Genomic DNA, 12861 nt, shown 5'->3' on the forward strand with positions numbered 1-12861 from the left:
CTAACGCTGTTCCTTGTATATTCTCGGTCCTCATCTCACTTCAAATTTGACCTACATTAATGATGTGTTTGTAAGTCCGCCCACACTTCCACATATTCCACAACTCACCGCAGCAACGACTTCGTCGATCTTCTCCGCAAATAATTCATTGAATTGCCTCAAGTGCGCAATTGCATTCCTCCGACACGAGGTATTGCACAAGATTACTGCCTTTATCAATGCCGAGTCTGACAAGGTAGGATCCGCCACCGTGGGCCCGCAGGGTCTCAGATATAGTTCCCGACTGGCTTTGTCCATGTATTCTTTCCACCAGGTGCGTACTTTGCAGGTGGCATCGCCCCGTCGCACCCCTACAACCCCTTGACAGTCTGAGCAAGTAAACCAAGTCCAAGTCGAAAATCGAGAATTTGGAAGCCATCCAATATTCTGAGCAAGATTGCGAGCAGCTTCCTTGCATCTGTGATTGTGTGTGCGAAGTCTGTAAAGGTCTCCTGCAGAAGTCTCCTCCAGCTCGGGCGAATAATAATCCTCTGCAATTGGATTGCGCAGGAGGCATTTAGCAGCGGCATCAGCAACTTGGCTCATATTGTGCCGTGCTGCAATCAAGTACACTCCGAAGGAATCCTTCTCGGCAAACTTCAGTAGCTCTTGCCTTGCAACGCTGGTGGCCTTCGTCATGTTGTAATTCAGAGCTGCATCTAGGAAAAGTCGCAAACTTCGGAGATCGTGGAATGTGGGATCGTCCAGCGCATAGTATACGCTGAGGAGATGGCCTAGTGTTGTAGAGTCTTCTGTTAGTCGAACAATCAAGGGATTTGAAATATGAAGCTCGTTCGCCATGTCACTTTCATTTGCCTTTGGTACCGGGCATAATGAGGGAAGCATCTCCTTCAGCACAGGTGAGCTCATAGCCAGAATCACGCGATGGGCATGGAAATTGAAGTTATCAGAAGAACGGAGAATGACGTCGGTATCCGGAGTGGAACCTCCGTCGAAAAATGATGCTGGGTGCATGCCTGTCGGACCTGATGAATGAGCGCCCTTCTGAGAAGAGTAATTCTCGCTGCCTTCATTTGTAACGGGAGATGGATCGATGTCGAAGGCAAGCTTATAGGGGTTGCCGTGATACTGCAGAAGCCGATGATACACACCTGCCTTGATCTCTTCCAGCTCCTTGACATAGATGGCCTCTATGGACTGACCCAGAGTAGCTTGTGCGGCGGATTTTGCTATGCCCTCCTGACGGTAGTGACAAGCAATTGCCCATACTCGCAGAGCGTCCGTCGCAGTAAAGTCCAGTAATGCTTTACCCATCAACTTTATGGCTTCGCTCATCTCGTACTTGATTGCTGCTTCGAGGACGTGCCGGACATCATCCACTTGATCCAGGACTGGATCATTGATGGGATAACAGAGGCGAAGTAGATGGTCGAGTGTCTTAGCATTCTCAGCGACAGTAATGGTTGGGATTGCCGCCGCATCTGATCCTGAGCGTCCCATCGAATCCTCTGGCTGTGGCAAGCTGAACATATCGTCAAAGAACTGAGACGCTTCGCACAGGATGCCCCGCCGCACGCGAAAATCCACTGAATCCGATGAGCGCAGGACGACATCTGCGGTGGCTTTGTTGAAAGGAAAGGACGCACTTCGAACGATGACGGGAGCTGGTCCAGGATCTATTAGATTGTTGGATACCGTAGTTGAACTGAAATGAACGCTGATATCTAGATTGTCTTCCATTTCTCAATTGGGATCCAGCGAAGGTGGTTGCAATCGGTAGGACGGTATTTCAGTCAGATCGCTATAGATTGACCCGTTCAACGTCAGAGATTCCGTCCAATGATTTAGACATGACCAACCCAAGTGCTATATAAACAGAGCCACTGCACTTCAGGATATTCAGCACTTGAGATGTGTCTGGTGACTCTCCTTTGTTCGGAAAAGCTTTTAGATCTGAAGCGCCAGATGCCGATCAGAGGAAGCATCAACTGCCATCAAAACAAACCTGACTCGGGCACTCTTTCGTGGTACCTTGAAGTTGTATGCCGTCTCGTACGAGTACAAATTTGAGGAGACGAGTGTAGGAAAAACAGTGTCGCTTCTCATTCGATTATGTAAGCTATCTAGCGCTGAATGTATGGGTTTGTGCACCGCACTCGACCTGGTTCCAGCGGGGTTATCAAAGAGCAGCGAGAACGGTATCCGGACAGGCGATAGTATACAAAAGTTACGGGTCAGTAAATAAACACAGACGGAGTGGGGGTGCAGCAGAATACAACAAGGTGATGTTACATATATAATTCTTCCGAAGCATGTGTCCGCAAATCTATCGACGAAGTCCCAAAGGCGGCGAAGATACCGATTAAACAACCAGCGCAGCCATCTCCAGGGAGGGCGACGTCGGCGAAGCCTTCCCTGTGAATGACTCTGATCGTGTGCGCTTCGGCGAAGGCATGGGCGACGCATCCCGCTTGCGCTTTGGCGACTGACACTTGGGGCAGTCTGAGCAGTAGCTGTCATCGCTTGCAGCAGGTGAGGGAGGGCGAAATGACGATTCGCGCAGGTCCTCAAATGCCGACTGTACTCGATGGTCAGGCTGAGGTGGGAATGTCGACAACGTCCTAGATGACTAGTGAGCACTCGTTAATGGTTCAAAAATGTGCACGATACGTACTGCGACTCCTCAAAGCTCCGCTTGAGCGCATTGTATCTTGATTCTAAAAAGTCCCTCTCCGACTTCATTTTAAGCGCGCTGTCGCGCGCGAGCCTCGCGAGCCCGACGAGGCCCAGTGTAGCCGTGGCGTGGACTGCTGCACGCTTGCGCCAGACGATGCAAGTCGCCTTGAGAGCCGCGTTCTCCGCGCGCAGGCGGTCGCACTCAGTATTAGGAACAGAAGACGGGGACGAGGGTTGTAGGGTATGTGGAGCAGTATAGTCTAGATGGAGCTTGCGAACAGCAGGTGAGACATGTTGCCGAAGATGCGGAGGAACAAGCGAGGGATCGACTTGGGCTGCGACGGCAGTCGTTAACTCACTCAACATATTGTACATTGTGTAGACCACTCACATATAACGTATGGCTGCTTACAGGTGGGGCAGAAATGATGATGGGTGTACGGTGTGATGTTGCGAACTACTCGGACGATGCATCCATGGCAAAATACGTGACCTGTAATTATGCATTGTTCGGTTCTGCACTCACGTGGAACATGGGAGGCAACTTACCGCAAGGCAACGCAGCCGGATCTGTAAGCGTGTCAAGACAAACAAAACACGTTGGCATAGAAGCCTACAACGAGGTAGTCTGGAGGGGCGTAGTGGATACGGCAGCAGCAACTGGCTTGAGGACCAAGCAGATACGGTCGGAACCGCATTTATACGACAGAGGATTGCGGGAGTTGCAGGAAGACTTCACCTCCGAACGCCACCGCATGCATCGTACCATCAGGGCAGTTTTGCACCATGGGCAAGTCGAGAGTGAAATATCCGCGAGGAACGTTCACCTGCGGCGGGAAGATTTAAATATCCTGTTCGGCTCTAGAGACGACGGACATCGTCGTGGTTTTTGGCGACCAAGATTTGACCGTCGTCTCTGCGTAACATAGGGCCTGGAAGCCTGCGAGGTGAGACAGTTACGGGGATTCCGCAATCAATGGAACAGTCTAGACACGCGAAGCTGTAGTGGTGTCCTCGCCATTACAACCCGCTGTCCGCCGAATTGAAGTACTTTTTTGAAACTTGAGAGGCGGAGAGTAGGGCGAGGTTCTTACGAGAACAACGCCGTCGAGTCTAGGGGCGCCTAGATTTTCGAGAGGCGGTCCCTTTTCGGGGATCTCGGGCCTGCGCTTGTACACTTGCGGTGACGGAACATAGCCAAATTAGATTTGTGCAGGAATTCGAGACATACAGGATTTCTGGCAGTAGTGGAGAATATCGAGGTGGTGGAGAATCTGGAGATGAACTTGAGCGCGACGGAAGTTCCGAAGTTGCTTATCTAATCTAATCTAATCACACTTGATCTACTCACATGACCATTCATCACGACCACGTGATGGCGTTTACAGGCGACGCGTCCGAGTCTCCCGGCCGCATAACTCTGCCACGATCATCTCACTCACCTTTTGGCCCGGTACGCCTCGCAGTAGGAACGGTGTATTCCATTAACTCTCATCTACTTTGATGAAAACACAAACATGGTGATGGCTAACACAACTTGCGGAATCTGTTTGGACGAACTCAAAGTCCCTGTGTCAACACCCTGCGGTGCGTCACTTTGGCCTACAACCCGACGTGTCACTAACTTTATACACGAACGTAGGGCATCTTCACTGCGAAAAATGTCTTACGGCATACATTGAGAAGAGTCCAGACGCCATTACCGCTTCTTGTCCTACCTGTCGGTCAGCTTTCGGCATAGGTATGTCGACTAACTCAACTATTCGTTGCACATCCTGAAAGAGTGCTACAGCTATGCCTGACATGAGATTTGTTCCGGAAAAATACCACAAGTTCATTATTCCGAACGTTCGACGCGTTTTTCTCGATGCACCACTTCACACCTCTTCGGATCTGCAGGTTGATGTCACGAGGCTGGAGGGACGCGTACAGGAACTCGTGCACGATAAGACACTGCTGATGGATCGCTGTGAGGCTCAGATGGCCGCTTCTGCTATTCACGCGTCGGGAGAGCGCGATGCGCGGCTGGAGAACGAGAAACTAAAGATGGAGATGCAGAAGCTCCGAAAGAAGTACGATGGCTTGAAGGGAAAGTACTTCAGCTTGAGGGAGACGTGAGTATCTCTGCTATTTGGTCCACCTCACGTATTGATGCGTCGACTCCGCGGACTTAACAGATCGGGAGTGTCGACTCACGCCATGAAGCGCAAGAGCGGCCAAGCGGCCCTGGACACATTCCTAGAGCCTTCGCAGTGCCGTTCCGGGTTCGATACTCGCGAGGTTGATGGTCGACTTGTACATCGCAAATCCAAACGTCCTCGGCTGCTCGGCTCTCCTTTCGATCTCAACCACCTAGCAGGTCCGGTGCCTGTGTTCAAGAAGCGGTTACCAATATCCCAGCCCGAAGACAGTTCGAGCTTGCCAAGTTCTTTGGGTTCAAAGGCGCGCCCTCGACGCTCCGGCCTTCCTACAGGAGACTTGTTTTCCCCGAGAATCGGAGGGTTGAACGGTGGACATGGCAGCATCGATTACGATTATGGCACGGCGACAATTCCCCTTGTGGAGGATAATGATGACGACTGACGGAAAGTAATGGCTTGGATATCTCGTGGCTCTTCTGCATCTTCACGTTATATTATTGAAAATTTCCAGTGCTGTTGGTAATTTCTGGCGCGGAAATCTTTTGCACATCCATGTTTTCTATCGCTCTCGCTATGGTGTGGAATTCCGTATATCGTTTCCAACAAAATAATAAATGTTTCTTTGATTGATCATCACGTGGTCGTGCCACAGACGCGTCTCGGTTAAGCGCGCGCTGATACTACAACTTGACCAACATCATATCCTGAAAGATAACCCCACACAGTCTTCATCTCGTTTTATTTATTTTATGCTCAGTTCATGCAGTCACACTGCACTATCTGTCTGGAGAATCACCCGATAGACGTCTTCCGCTTTTTGCCGTGCGGTAGGTTGCCCATAACGACTTCGTGCGCCGTACGGGTTCGCTCATGTCACATTTACATGCTTCGCTGGTAAAGGACATGGATTTTGTGTGGAATCTCTTACAGGATATGTCGGGAACAACGCTGGACCGCGTGCCCCGAAGAAGACCTGCCCAATATGCCGTGATCTATTTCGTCTGCATGATGTTCATCCCATATACCTCGTCACGGATCACGCGCCATCGCCCCAGGGACAGCCAAACATAACATCAGATACTACAGACTACGCGGAACACCACCAAGTACGCTACTCAAAGGCCGCGCTAAAGCAGGCCAACCACGTAGCTAGAGCAATCAGAGAAGTGGACGCGACAAAAGTCAGTGCTGAGCAAGTGCGCGAGTTAGGAACAAAAGTGGAAAAGGTCGCAGGTGGACTAGGCGGAGGTTCGAGCCACGTAGAGGTGTGTGACACCTTGCATGGTATGCATCTGGTCTAAATCCCGTACAACACGGCAGACATTGCTCTCTGCCATAGCAGACTTTTGGAAGCGCATCGTACCGGTTGTCGCCACGGCGTCTGAACAAGAGAAAGAGCTTAAGGCACTCGGGGAGGAGCGGCGCGCTATTGAGGTGGAGAATAGGCGGCTACGGGACGAGGCCGACAAAGCCCGACAGCTTGCTAGCCAGGCCGTTGATACGGCTGACCAGGCGCACCATGAAGTGGTCAGATGGAGGGAGGAGAACGACAAGCTCGGTAAGCGCTTCACGGAGAAACAGACAGAGCACAGCGAGAGCCTAGCTACGAAAGCTCAGGAGATATCCGATCTGAAGGATAAGCTGCTCGCGCATAAAAAGAAGGTCAGCCATCGCGATGTCCTTGTCTCCGCTCACTGAGGAATTTCTGATACGTGATGTAGGAACAACAACGAATAGAGAAGATCAACAAACTCAAAGAACAGGTGGAGGAGCAAGACAGCATCATTGAGGACCTCCGACGCGCAGCTGTTCGCACTCCTGTGAAACCACAACGGCAGTTCTTGCTAGATCCGAGTCAGTTCTCAAGTCGGTCGACTCAAGTGGGTAGTTTCACTTTGAATACAGCTTAAATGGTAATTCTGATACCAACCTTGTAGGAATCTATTTATATTGCTCCTTACACCGACGAGAACATAGACTCAGAATTCGACCTCGGGCTGGAATACGTGGACCTCGCATCACCACGTCCTCTTCCGTCACTTTTCCTAGATGTGCCAGACACAACCATATCAGCACAGCGCCCAAAGTTCGCGTCGGACTGGACTCTGGATCCACCTCGGAAACGCAAGCGCGAAAATTCAGCGACGACGTTTCCGATACAGGTCGACGCCAAAGGGCAGGTGAAGGGCATAGTGCAGTTGGGATCAAGACAAAGACTGAGCTTCAAATAATCGATTTTCGAGACGTTTGAGCACAATTCATTTTCCCGCACAAAATTTCTGTTTTTCTGGAATGAACATTCAATCCAAATGTCAGCGAATTGAAGTCAATCTGCCAGTGATCTTGGGATGATCGTGAGAACTTGAAGCCATGCGCCTGGCACGCGTCCACTGAGCGCTCGTTGGCCGTTACAGTCGACTGCTCGTCTTTCGCTTGCCCGGCCAGTGCTCGAGTCCACCGGGACCGTACAGACCCACGGTCGGAACGCAGGACATTTCCTGAAACTGGGTGAATAGGTCTGCATCTCTCTAACAAAGTTCTCGATCCAGCTCGGATTCATTCCATATCTCGGTGCAATCCAACATTCCTTGTCTCACAACACACGTCTTCGTCCCTGTCTTATAGATCTATATACCAGCCCCGTAACTGCCTTTGTCGCACTGATTCTTACCGACCGAACTTCTGGATAGCTGTCTCGCATAGTTTTCGCTGCTGCTCGGTCCTGAGTAGATGTCTACTTCTGGTTATTTGAACTCGAGTATTTCTCCTGGCCCCTTCATTTCCCGGCCATCCTCGCGCAACTCACTGCGCTCATCGAGCCCAATAATTACACTGGCAGACGAGACACGTATGTGCACCCCTTCGATCCGTAACTGCCAGCCTGATCACGCACACAGTGGCCATCCGCACGCACATGTCCACGCTGAAGCACACCATTAGGCATCAGCAAGCTCAACTACACACCCTCGAGAACGTCATTCTGCGCGGCCCACGTCCGCTTCCTCCGGGGATCATGAACTCCCCCCCACTCTCACCGACGGACCCCGAGACGGCTCCGTCGCCCGGCCAGACCACGTTTCTCACACCGAAGCTGCAGAAGCGTGCGAGCTACGACATCCTACAAGGTCTTGCGGGACCGGACTCGAGCCTCCCGCTCCCGAGGCGTGACATGCGTCGCCTCTCGTTTGGTGACGAGAACGGCATCCGCGAGGGCATCCCGACGTCGAACGGAAGGCGCGCGCCGAGCCCTACGCGCACTCTCAGTCGTACGTGCCTTCATTATTTTCCTCCCCACATGCGCTAACGTTACACTAGGGATCCCAGTATCGTCCGTGGGTCAGTTGCCGTGGTCAAGCTGCGCGTGGACACCGTCTGACACAACACTCTACAGGGAACGCACGCGCCCTCGCAGAAGAGGGACAGCAAGACGGGAACGCGTCCCAGCTCGGGATAAACCTCGGCGCGTCCTCGTCGTCTGCCACTCCTGCGACCTCGCCGAACCGCCGCTCGTCGTTCGCGCCGGGCAACACAACCAGGGTGCTCGCGGACCTCCAGGCGGGCGTGCTTAACGCGAAGACGGCGCTGGAGAACACCAAGGCGCAGCTGCGGATAAGCCAGCGGCAGGTGAGCCAGCTGACGCGGCAGACGGAAGACTTGAAGGAGGTGCGGGAGCGGTTGCGCATGGAGAACGAGGGCCTGAATAATGTGGTGGCGAGAAAGGAGCGGTTATTGCAGGAGGTGCGTATCTACGTCGCTCGTTCACTATTCACAAGCTAGATGGGATACCAGACACTCGAGCGCGCGCGCAAAGCGGAGGCGGATATCATCTCCCTGAAGACGCAACTCAAAAGCGAAACTACAAATTCCAAGAAGTCTCTCCGTGACACGGAGGCCGCTTTGGTAGAGTCAACTGCGCGCTCTCAAAAGGCTGAGCGCGAATATATTGTCCTGCGAGACTCGTTTAAGGGTCTCGTCGAGTCGTTTCAATCGGATACAGAGGCGCTACAGGAGGAGATGCGCAAGCGGGAAGAGAAGGTCAAGCGAGAGGCGGAGGAGCTGGGAGTGCGGTATGGGCAGCTCGTAGAAGAGGTGAGAAAGGAGAGGGAAGGGGGCCGGTCGGTGGAGGTGCAGCAGCTAAAAGAAGAGAGCGAACGGTTACGGAAGGAGATGGAGGAGAGCTTCCGGCAAGACATAGGGCTTCTGAAGGCGGAAGTAGAGAAGTCAGGGAAGGAAAACGAGGAGGCTTGGCAGACGGCCAAGTCAGTCCTGATCTTTCACAAATCCTATGTCGGGCAAGCTGATGATGATATCGCCACAGGTACCTGGCAGACGAATTGGCTCGTCTCCGCCGTCTCATGCGCGCAGAAGGCTCTTCACCTACAGGCGACGCACCCTCATGAATTCTTGTTGTATACCAGATCTTCGTCATTGCTGTCTGCAGTCTGTTCGCATCTTCCGCCATCATCTACACCGCTAATCATATATATATATCCGTCCGACATGCTATCCTATACCCCCGGGCTTTTGGACATAATGATATCATTACGATGCAATTCTGTTTCTGCTGCTTCGACTTGGTGCGCGGCACGACGGTGCGCATTGCACACTGCACTGCGTGTCAGGTGAGTCGTGGTGTGCTGCTCGTGTTCATCGGGATTTCAAGAGTGCCTTGATGCGCTCGCCAGTCATCAGCTGCCAAGTTCCACCTAGGCCCGCGGATCGGTCTCTAGTGACTAGTTTCACGAGCGTTGTGAGTGTGCCGGAATGCAGATGGGATTTTGATTGATAGTTTATCTGGTTTATTCATCTGCAAGTACTTAGCTTTGAGCCTTTCAGGGTTCTGAAACGACAGGGTGTTACCCATCTTTTGATAAAACTAGTAGATGGTTATACCTCCTGACCATGCACGCGTATCTGTGTCTAACTCACTGTGGTCCTCCTCTTTCCATGCTCTTCGTTGCCACAATCTACGCGCTCGTAATCACATGATTCGATGTCAGAATTCATGCGCGAGGCTCGTCGGCGAAGTGGATGCACCGAAAACTGACCGGAGGGGCCGTAAGGTCCGCATGATGTCTTCTCACTCGGTCATCGGTGCCATAAAAACATAAGCTCTCCCATGACGATATAAGCTCCCTTTCCTCGCGCTTGTTTACTCAATCTTTCCTTGGACATCTTCCTGCAACCATGTCGGTCATCTCTACGGCGATTACGGACCTCTTCAACATCAAACATCCTGTCCTACTAGCCGGTAAGACTAACAGAGGTGTTGAACTTACGACGAACTTGACGTCGTGTGCTGGGTGGCATTGTAGGGATGAATGTTGCTGCAGGTCCTGAGCTCGCGGCTGCGGTCACTAATGCAGGAGGTCTCGGTGTCATCGGAGGGGTCGGTTACACTCCGAAGATCCTGCGCGCGCAGGTGAGTTCAAGTCTCCATTTCGAAGAATACGACTTGATGTATCGTCGTAGATCCACGCCCTCAAGGCAGATCTGCAAGACAAGAATGCACCCTTCGGCGTCGATTTACTGATCCCGCAAGTCGGTGGTTCTGCCCGGAAGACAAACGTGAGTGCTCGGTTAGAACCTTGACGATAGGAGGTCATGGGGATCAGACGTTTGTGACCTTCAGAGAGCTCGGGTGGTTTCATATCTGGAGAATAAACTTCATCTGTGGATTAGGTGAACGTCTGATCCTCAGCCGTCCTTAAAATTGCGAATAGCCCTTCATTTTTTCGCAGGGGGGATATAACCTTTGGTCATCAACTGCATTATGGCGCGGTGAAGAATTCGAGGCTGACATTTACTGCTGAATTACTGCTTGTATCTGTGCCGTGATTCTTTGGACCGCGTTCCGACGACATTCGTGTTGACAGGCAGTACAATCTGCTCTATTTAAACCGGCTTGATTTTAAAAGATCGGACGAGGCCTCTCCGCATTTTGTCTGGGATTTTGGCTCCGTGTATAGACTCTGATTACTCACGGAGCGGCTTTGTAGTACGACTACACGAAGGGACAGCTCCCAGAGCTCATCGACGTCATCATCGAGGAGAAGGCCGCGCTGTTCGTGTGCGCCATCGGGATACCCCCATCATGGGCCGTCGAGAAGATGCACAAAGCCGGCATCCCAGTGATGAACGTGAGTCCCTCCCACGCACCCCCGCTCACCCGCTCTCAACCGCGTGACAGATGGTCGGTCACCCGAAGCACGTCGCGAAGGCGCTCTCCGCCGGCGTCGACCTCATCTGCGCCCAGGGCGGCGAGGGCGGCGGACACACGGGCGACGTGCCCTGCTCCATCCTCATCCCCGCCTGCGTCGACGCCTGCAAGGGCCACTCTTCGCCCCTCACCGGCAAGCCCGTGTACGTCATCGGCGCCGGCGCGGTTTTCGACGGGCGTTCGCTCGCCGCGAATCTCATGTGGGGCGCGCAGGGCGTGTGGGTCGGCACGCGCTTCGTCGCGAGCGTCGAGGCGGGCGCACCGAAGGCGCACAAGGACGCGATCGTCCGTTCGGGCTACGATGACACCGCCCGCACGCTGATCTACACCGGGCGCCCGCTGCGTGTCGTGCGGACGCCGTACATCGACGACTGGTGAGAGTGCTCGACGCGGCGTTTTGACGGATGCTGATGTCCCCTGCCCAGGAACAACAACCGACAGGCGGAGATCAAGGAGCTGACCTCGAAGGGCATCCTGCCGCACGACGAGGAGATGCGGAAGCACCCGGAGAAGTCGCTCGAGGCGCGGAGCTTCCTCACGGGAGCGGTGGCTTCTATGATCCAGGACGTCCTGCCCGCGAAGGAGATCGTGGAGAGCATGGTCAACGACGCGGCGAAATACATGCAGGCGGGCGCTGCGCTGGTGACGGTGAGGGCGAAGCTGTGAATGCATGGGCCGTGTGTTCCACTTCTATCGCCCGTTTCCCTGTTGTATCTTCTGACATGTGTAGGACATGCGTGGCCAATTCTATTGTGGATATTTATACCATTGTATATGCAGGAGTGATTGCGAGGTGTAGCTAATTCCTTCGGTTGTGATCCTAGGCGCACTCACGTGTATGCCGCCTGTTCAAGCGGGCTGGGGCGTTTCTCCTCCGGGAATACTACCATGGAATCTGCCATTTAAGTAAGTAACTTCAAGCCATACAATGAGTCGAAATATATCAATTAACGTTATTCCCACCGGTGTCGGGTACGCAAGTGGAAGCAAGTGAAGTGCCGTCCAAAAGCTACAGGTCACAGATACGCCCTCTCCCTTCCTCTGCAGATATTATCCGCTTTTCTGATCAGGTCGACTTTCACGTGCGGCAGGCAATCCTCGCGGAGGCGTCGTCCATATTCGAGTAGACGTTTACCTTGGCATAACCTGCGCTCAGTGCCTGTGAACACCAAGGCGAGTAGTGGACGCGCTTCTGCTATCCTCCTCGACGCGCTGACGGCGAAGCATTTTTTGGCGCATCCAGCCTCGATGAATATGTGCCCGAGCTCGATGAGATCTCGGGCAGCGCGTATCACTGCATCCTCGACTGACATGGCAAGACGGCCAAGGGCTTCATATAATCTCAAATGCCTTAGACACAGGCTTGCAATTGGCTGTGGTTTCGTTGCGGTTTGCGTGCGCCATCCGACGGACGGTCGTCTTGTTTAATTATTGAGGTTTTTTTTGGAATACAGGCTAAAGTGTTGAAAGACACCCCAACTTGCCGCAGATTTGCCCTTGAGGATCTGAGGAGCTTCGCGGACTCGAATGCCGCCCCGGTGGATATGGCTACTCCCGTGTGAGTCAACTGATTTATACCTGCGCATGATGCTTAGTGACCCTCTGTTCTCGATAGATGGAACTGGAAATAAGGTGGACAGGTGCAGTGGTATGCAACAGAGTTGCTGTGATATTGCTGTCGAAACAGGTCAAATTCCAAGTACGTCGTGAGCGCAAGCGGTCCATACGGACATGCGGTATGTGTGTACCCCTGAGGAACTGACAGATTTCTTTCCGTTTCGAGCGAGAACCGGGAGATTCTTGTCATCGGGATCCTTCTGATAC

General features: G+C 52.9%; 6 protein-coding genes across 6 annotated transcripts; 4 read left to right on the forward strand and 2 right to left on the reverse strand.

The window, feature by feature from the left end:
• Nucleotides 1-30: 30 nt before the first annotated feature.
• Nucleotides 31-1740, reverse strand: SCP_1601820 (hypothetical protein; the record flags this gene model as incomplete). The annotated part of the gene is made up of 2 exons (XM_027764632.1): nt 31-51; nt 109-1740. 2 exons carry the CDS (start codon nt 1738-1740, stop codon nt 31-33), a joined length of 1653 nt encoding a protein of 550 aa, XP_027620433.1.
• Nucleotides 1741-2362: 622 nt separating this feature from the next.
• On the reverse strand, nt 2363-3283 carry SCP_1601830 (hypothetical protein; the record flags this gene model as incomplete). The annotated part of the gene is made up of 4 exons (XM_027764633.1): nt 2363-2621; nt 2675-3011; nt 3068-3169; nt 3226-3283. 4 exons carry the CDS (start codon nt 3281-3283, stop codon nt 2363-2365), a joined length of 756 nt encoding a protein of 251 aa, XP_027620434.1.
• A 910-nt stretch (nt 3284-4193) lies between these two features.
• SCP_1601840 (hypothetical protein) lies at nt 4194-5259 on the forward strand (the record flags this gene model as incomplete). Its single annotated transcript, XM_027764634.1, has 4 exons — nt 4194-4263; nt 4319-4417; nt 4469-4790; nt 4854-5259. 4 exons carry the CDS (start codon nt 4194-4196, stop codon nt 5257-5259), a joined length of 897 nt encoding a protein of 298 aa, XP_027620435.1.
• Nucleotides 5260-5577: 318 nt separating this feature from the next.
• Nucleotides 5578-7048, forward strand: SCP_1601850 (hypothetical protein; the record flags this gene model as incomplete). The annotated part of the gene is made up of 5 exons (XM_027764635.1): nt 5578-5644; nt 5718-6082; nt 6138-6479; nt 6539-6697; nt 6755-7048. 5 exons carry the CDS (start codon nt 5578-5580, stop codon nt 7046-7048), a joined length of 1227 nt encoding a protein of 408 aa, XP_027620436.1.
• A 499-nt stretch (nt 7049-7547) lies between these two features.
• Nucleotides 7548-9217, forward strand: SCP_1601860 (hypothetical protein; the record flags this gene model as incomplete). The annotated part of the gene is made up of 6 exons (XM_027764636.1): nt 7548-7665; nt 7715-8083; nt 8133-8153; nt 8209-8555; nt 8607-9076; nt 9136-9217. The coding sequence occupies 6 exons, from the start codon at nt 7548-7550 to the stop codon at nt 9215-9217; spliced, it is 1407 nt and encodes a 468-aa protein (XP_027620437.1).
• A 787-nt stretch (nt 9218-10004) lies between these two features.
• SCP_1601870 (hypothetical protein) lies at nt 10005-12668 on the forward strand (the record flags this gene model as incomplete). Its single annotated transcript, XM_027764637.1, has 13 exons — nt 10005-10068; nt 10133-10239; nt 10290-10385; nt 10817-10957; nt 11008-11411; nt 11463-11699; nt 11768-11789; nt 11862-11943; nt 12019-12148; nt 12194-12210; nt 12281-12432; nt 12492-12595; nt 12653-12668. 13 exons carry the CDS (start codon nt 10005-10007, stop codon nt 12666-12668), a joined length of 1572 nt encoding a protein of 523 aa, XP_027620438.1.
• Between the last annotated feature and the right edge of the window lie 193 nt (nt 12669-12861).

This window comes from Sparassis crispa (genome assembly GCF_003851025.1).
Source record: "Sparassis crispa DNA, contig_000015F, whole genome shotgun sequence".
NCBI lineage: Eukaryota > Fungi > Basidiomycota > Agaricomycetes > Polyporales > Sparassidaceae > Sparassis > Sparassis crispa.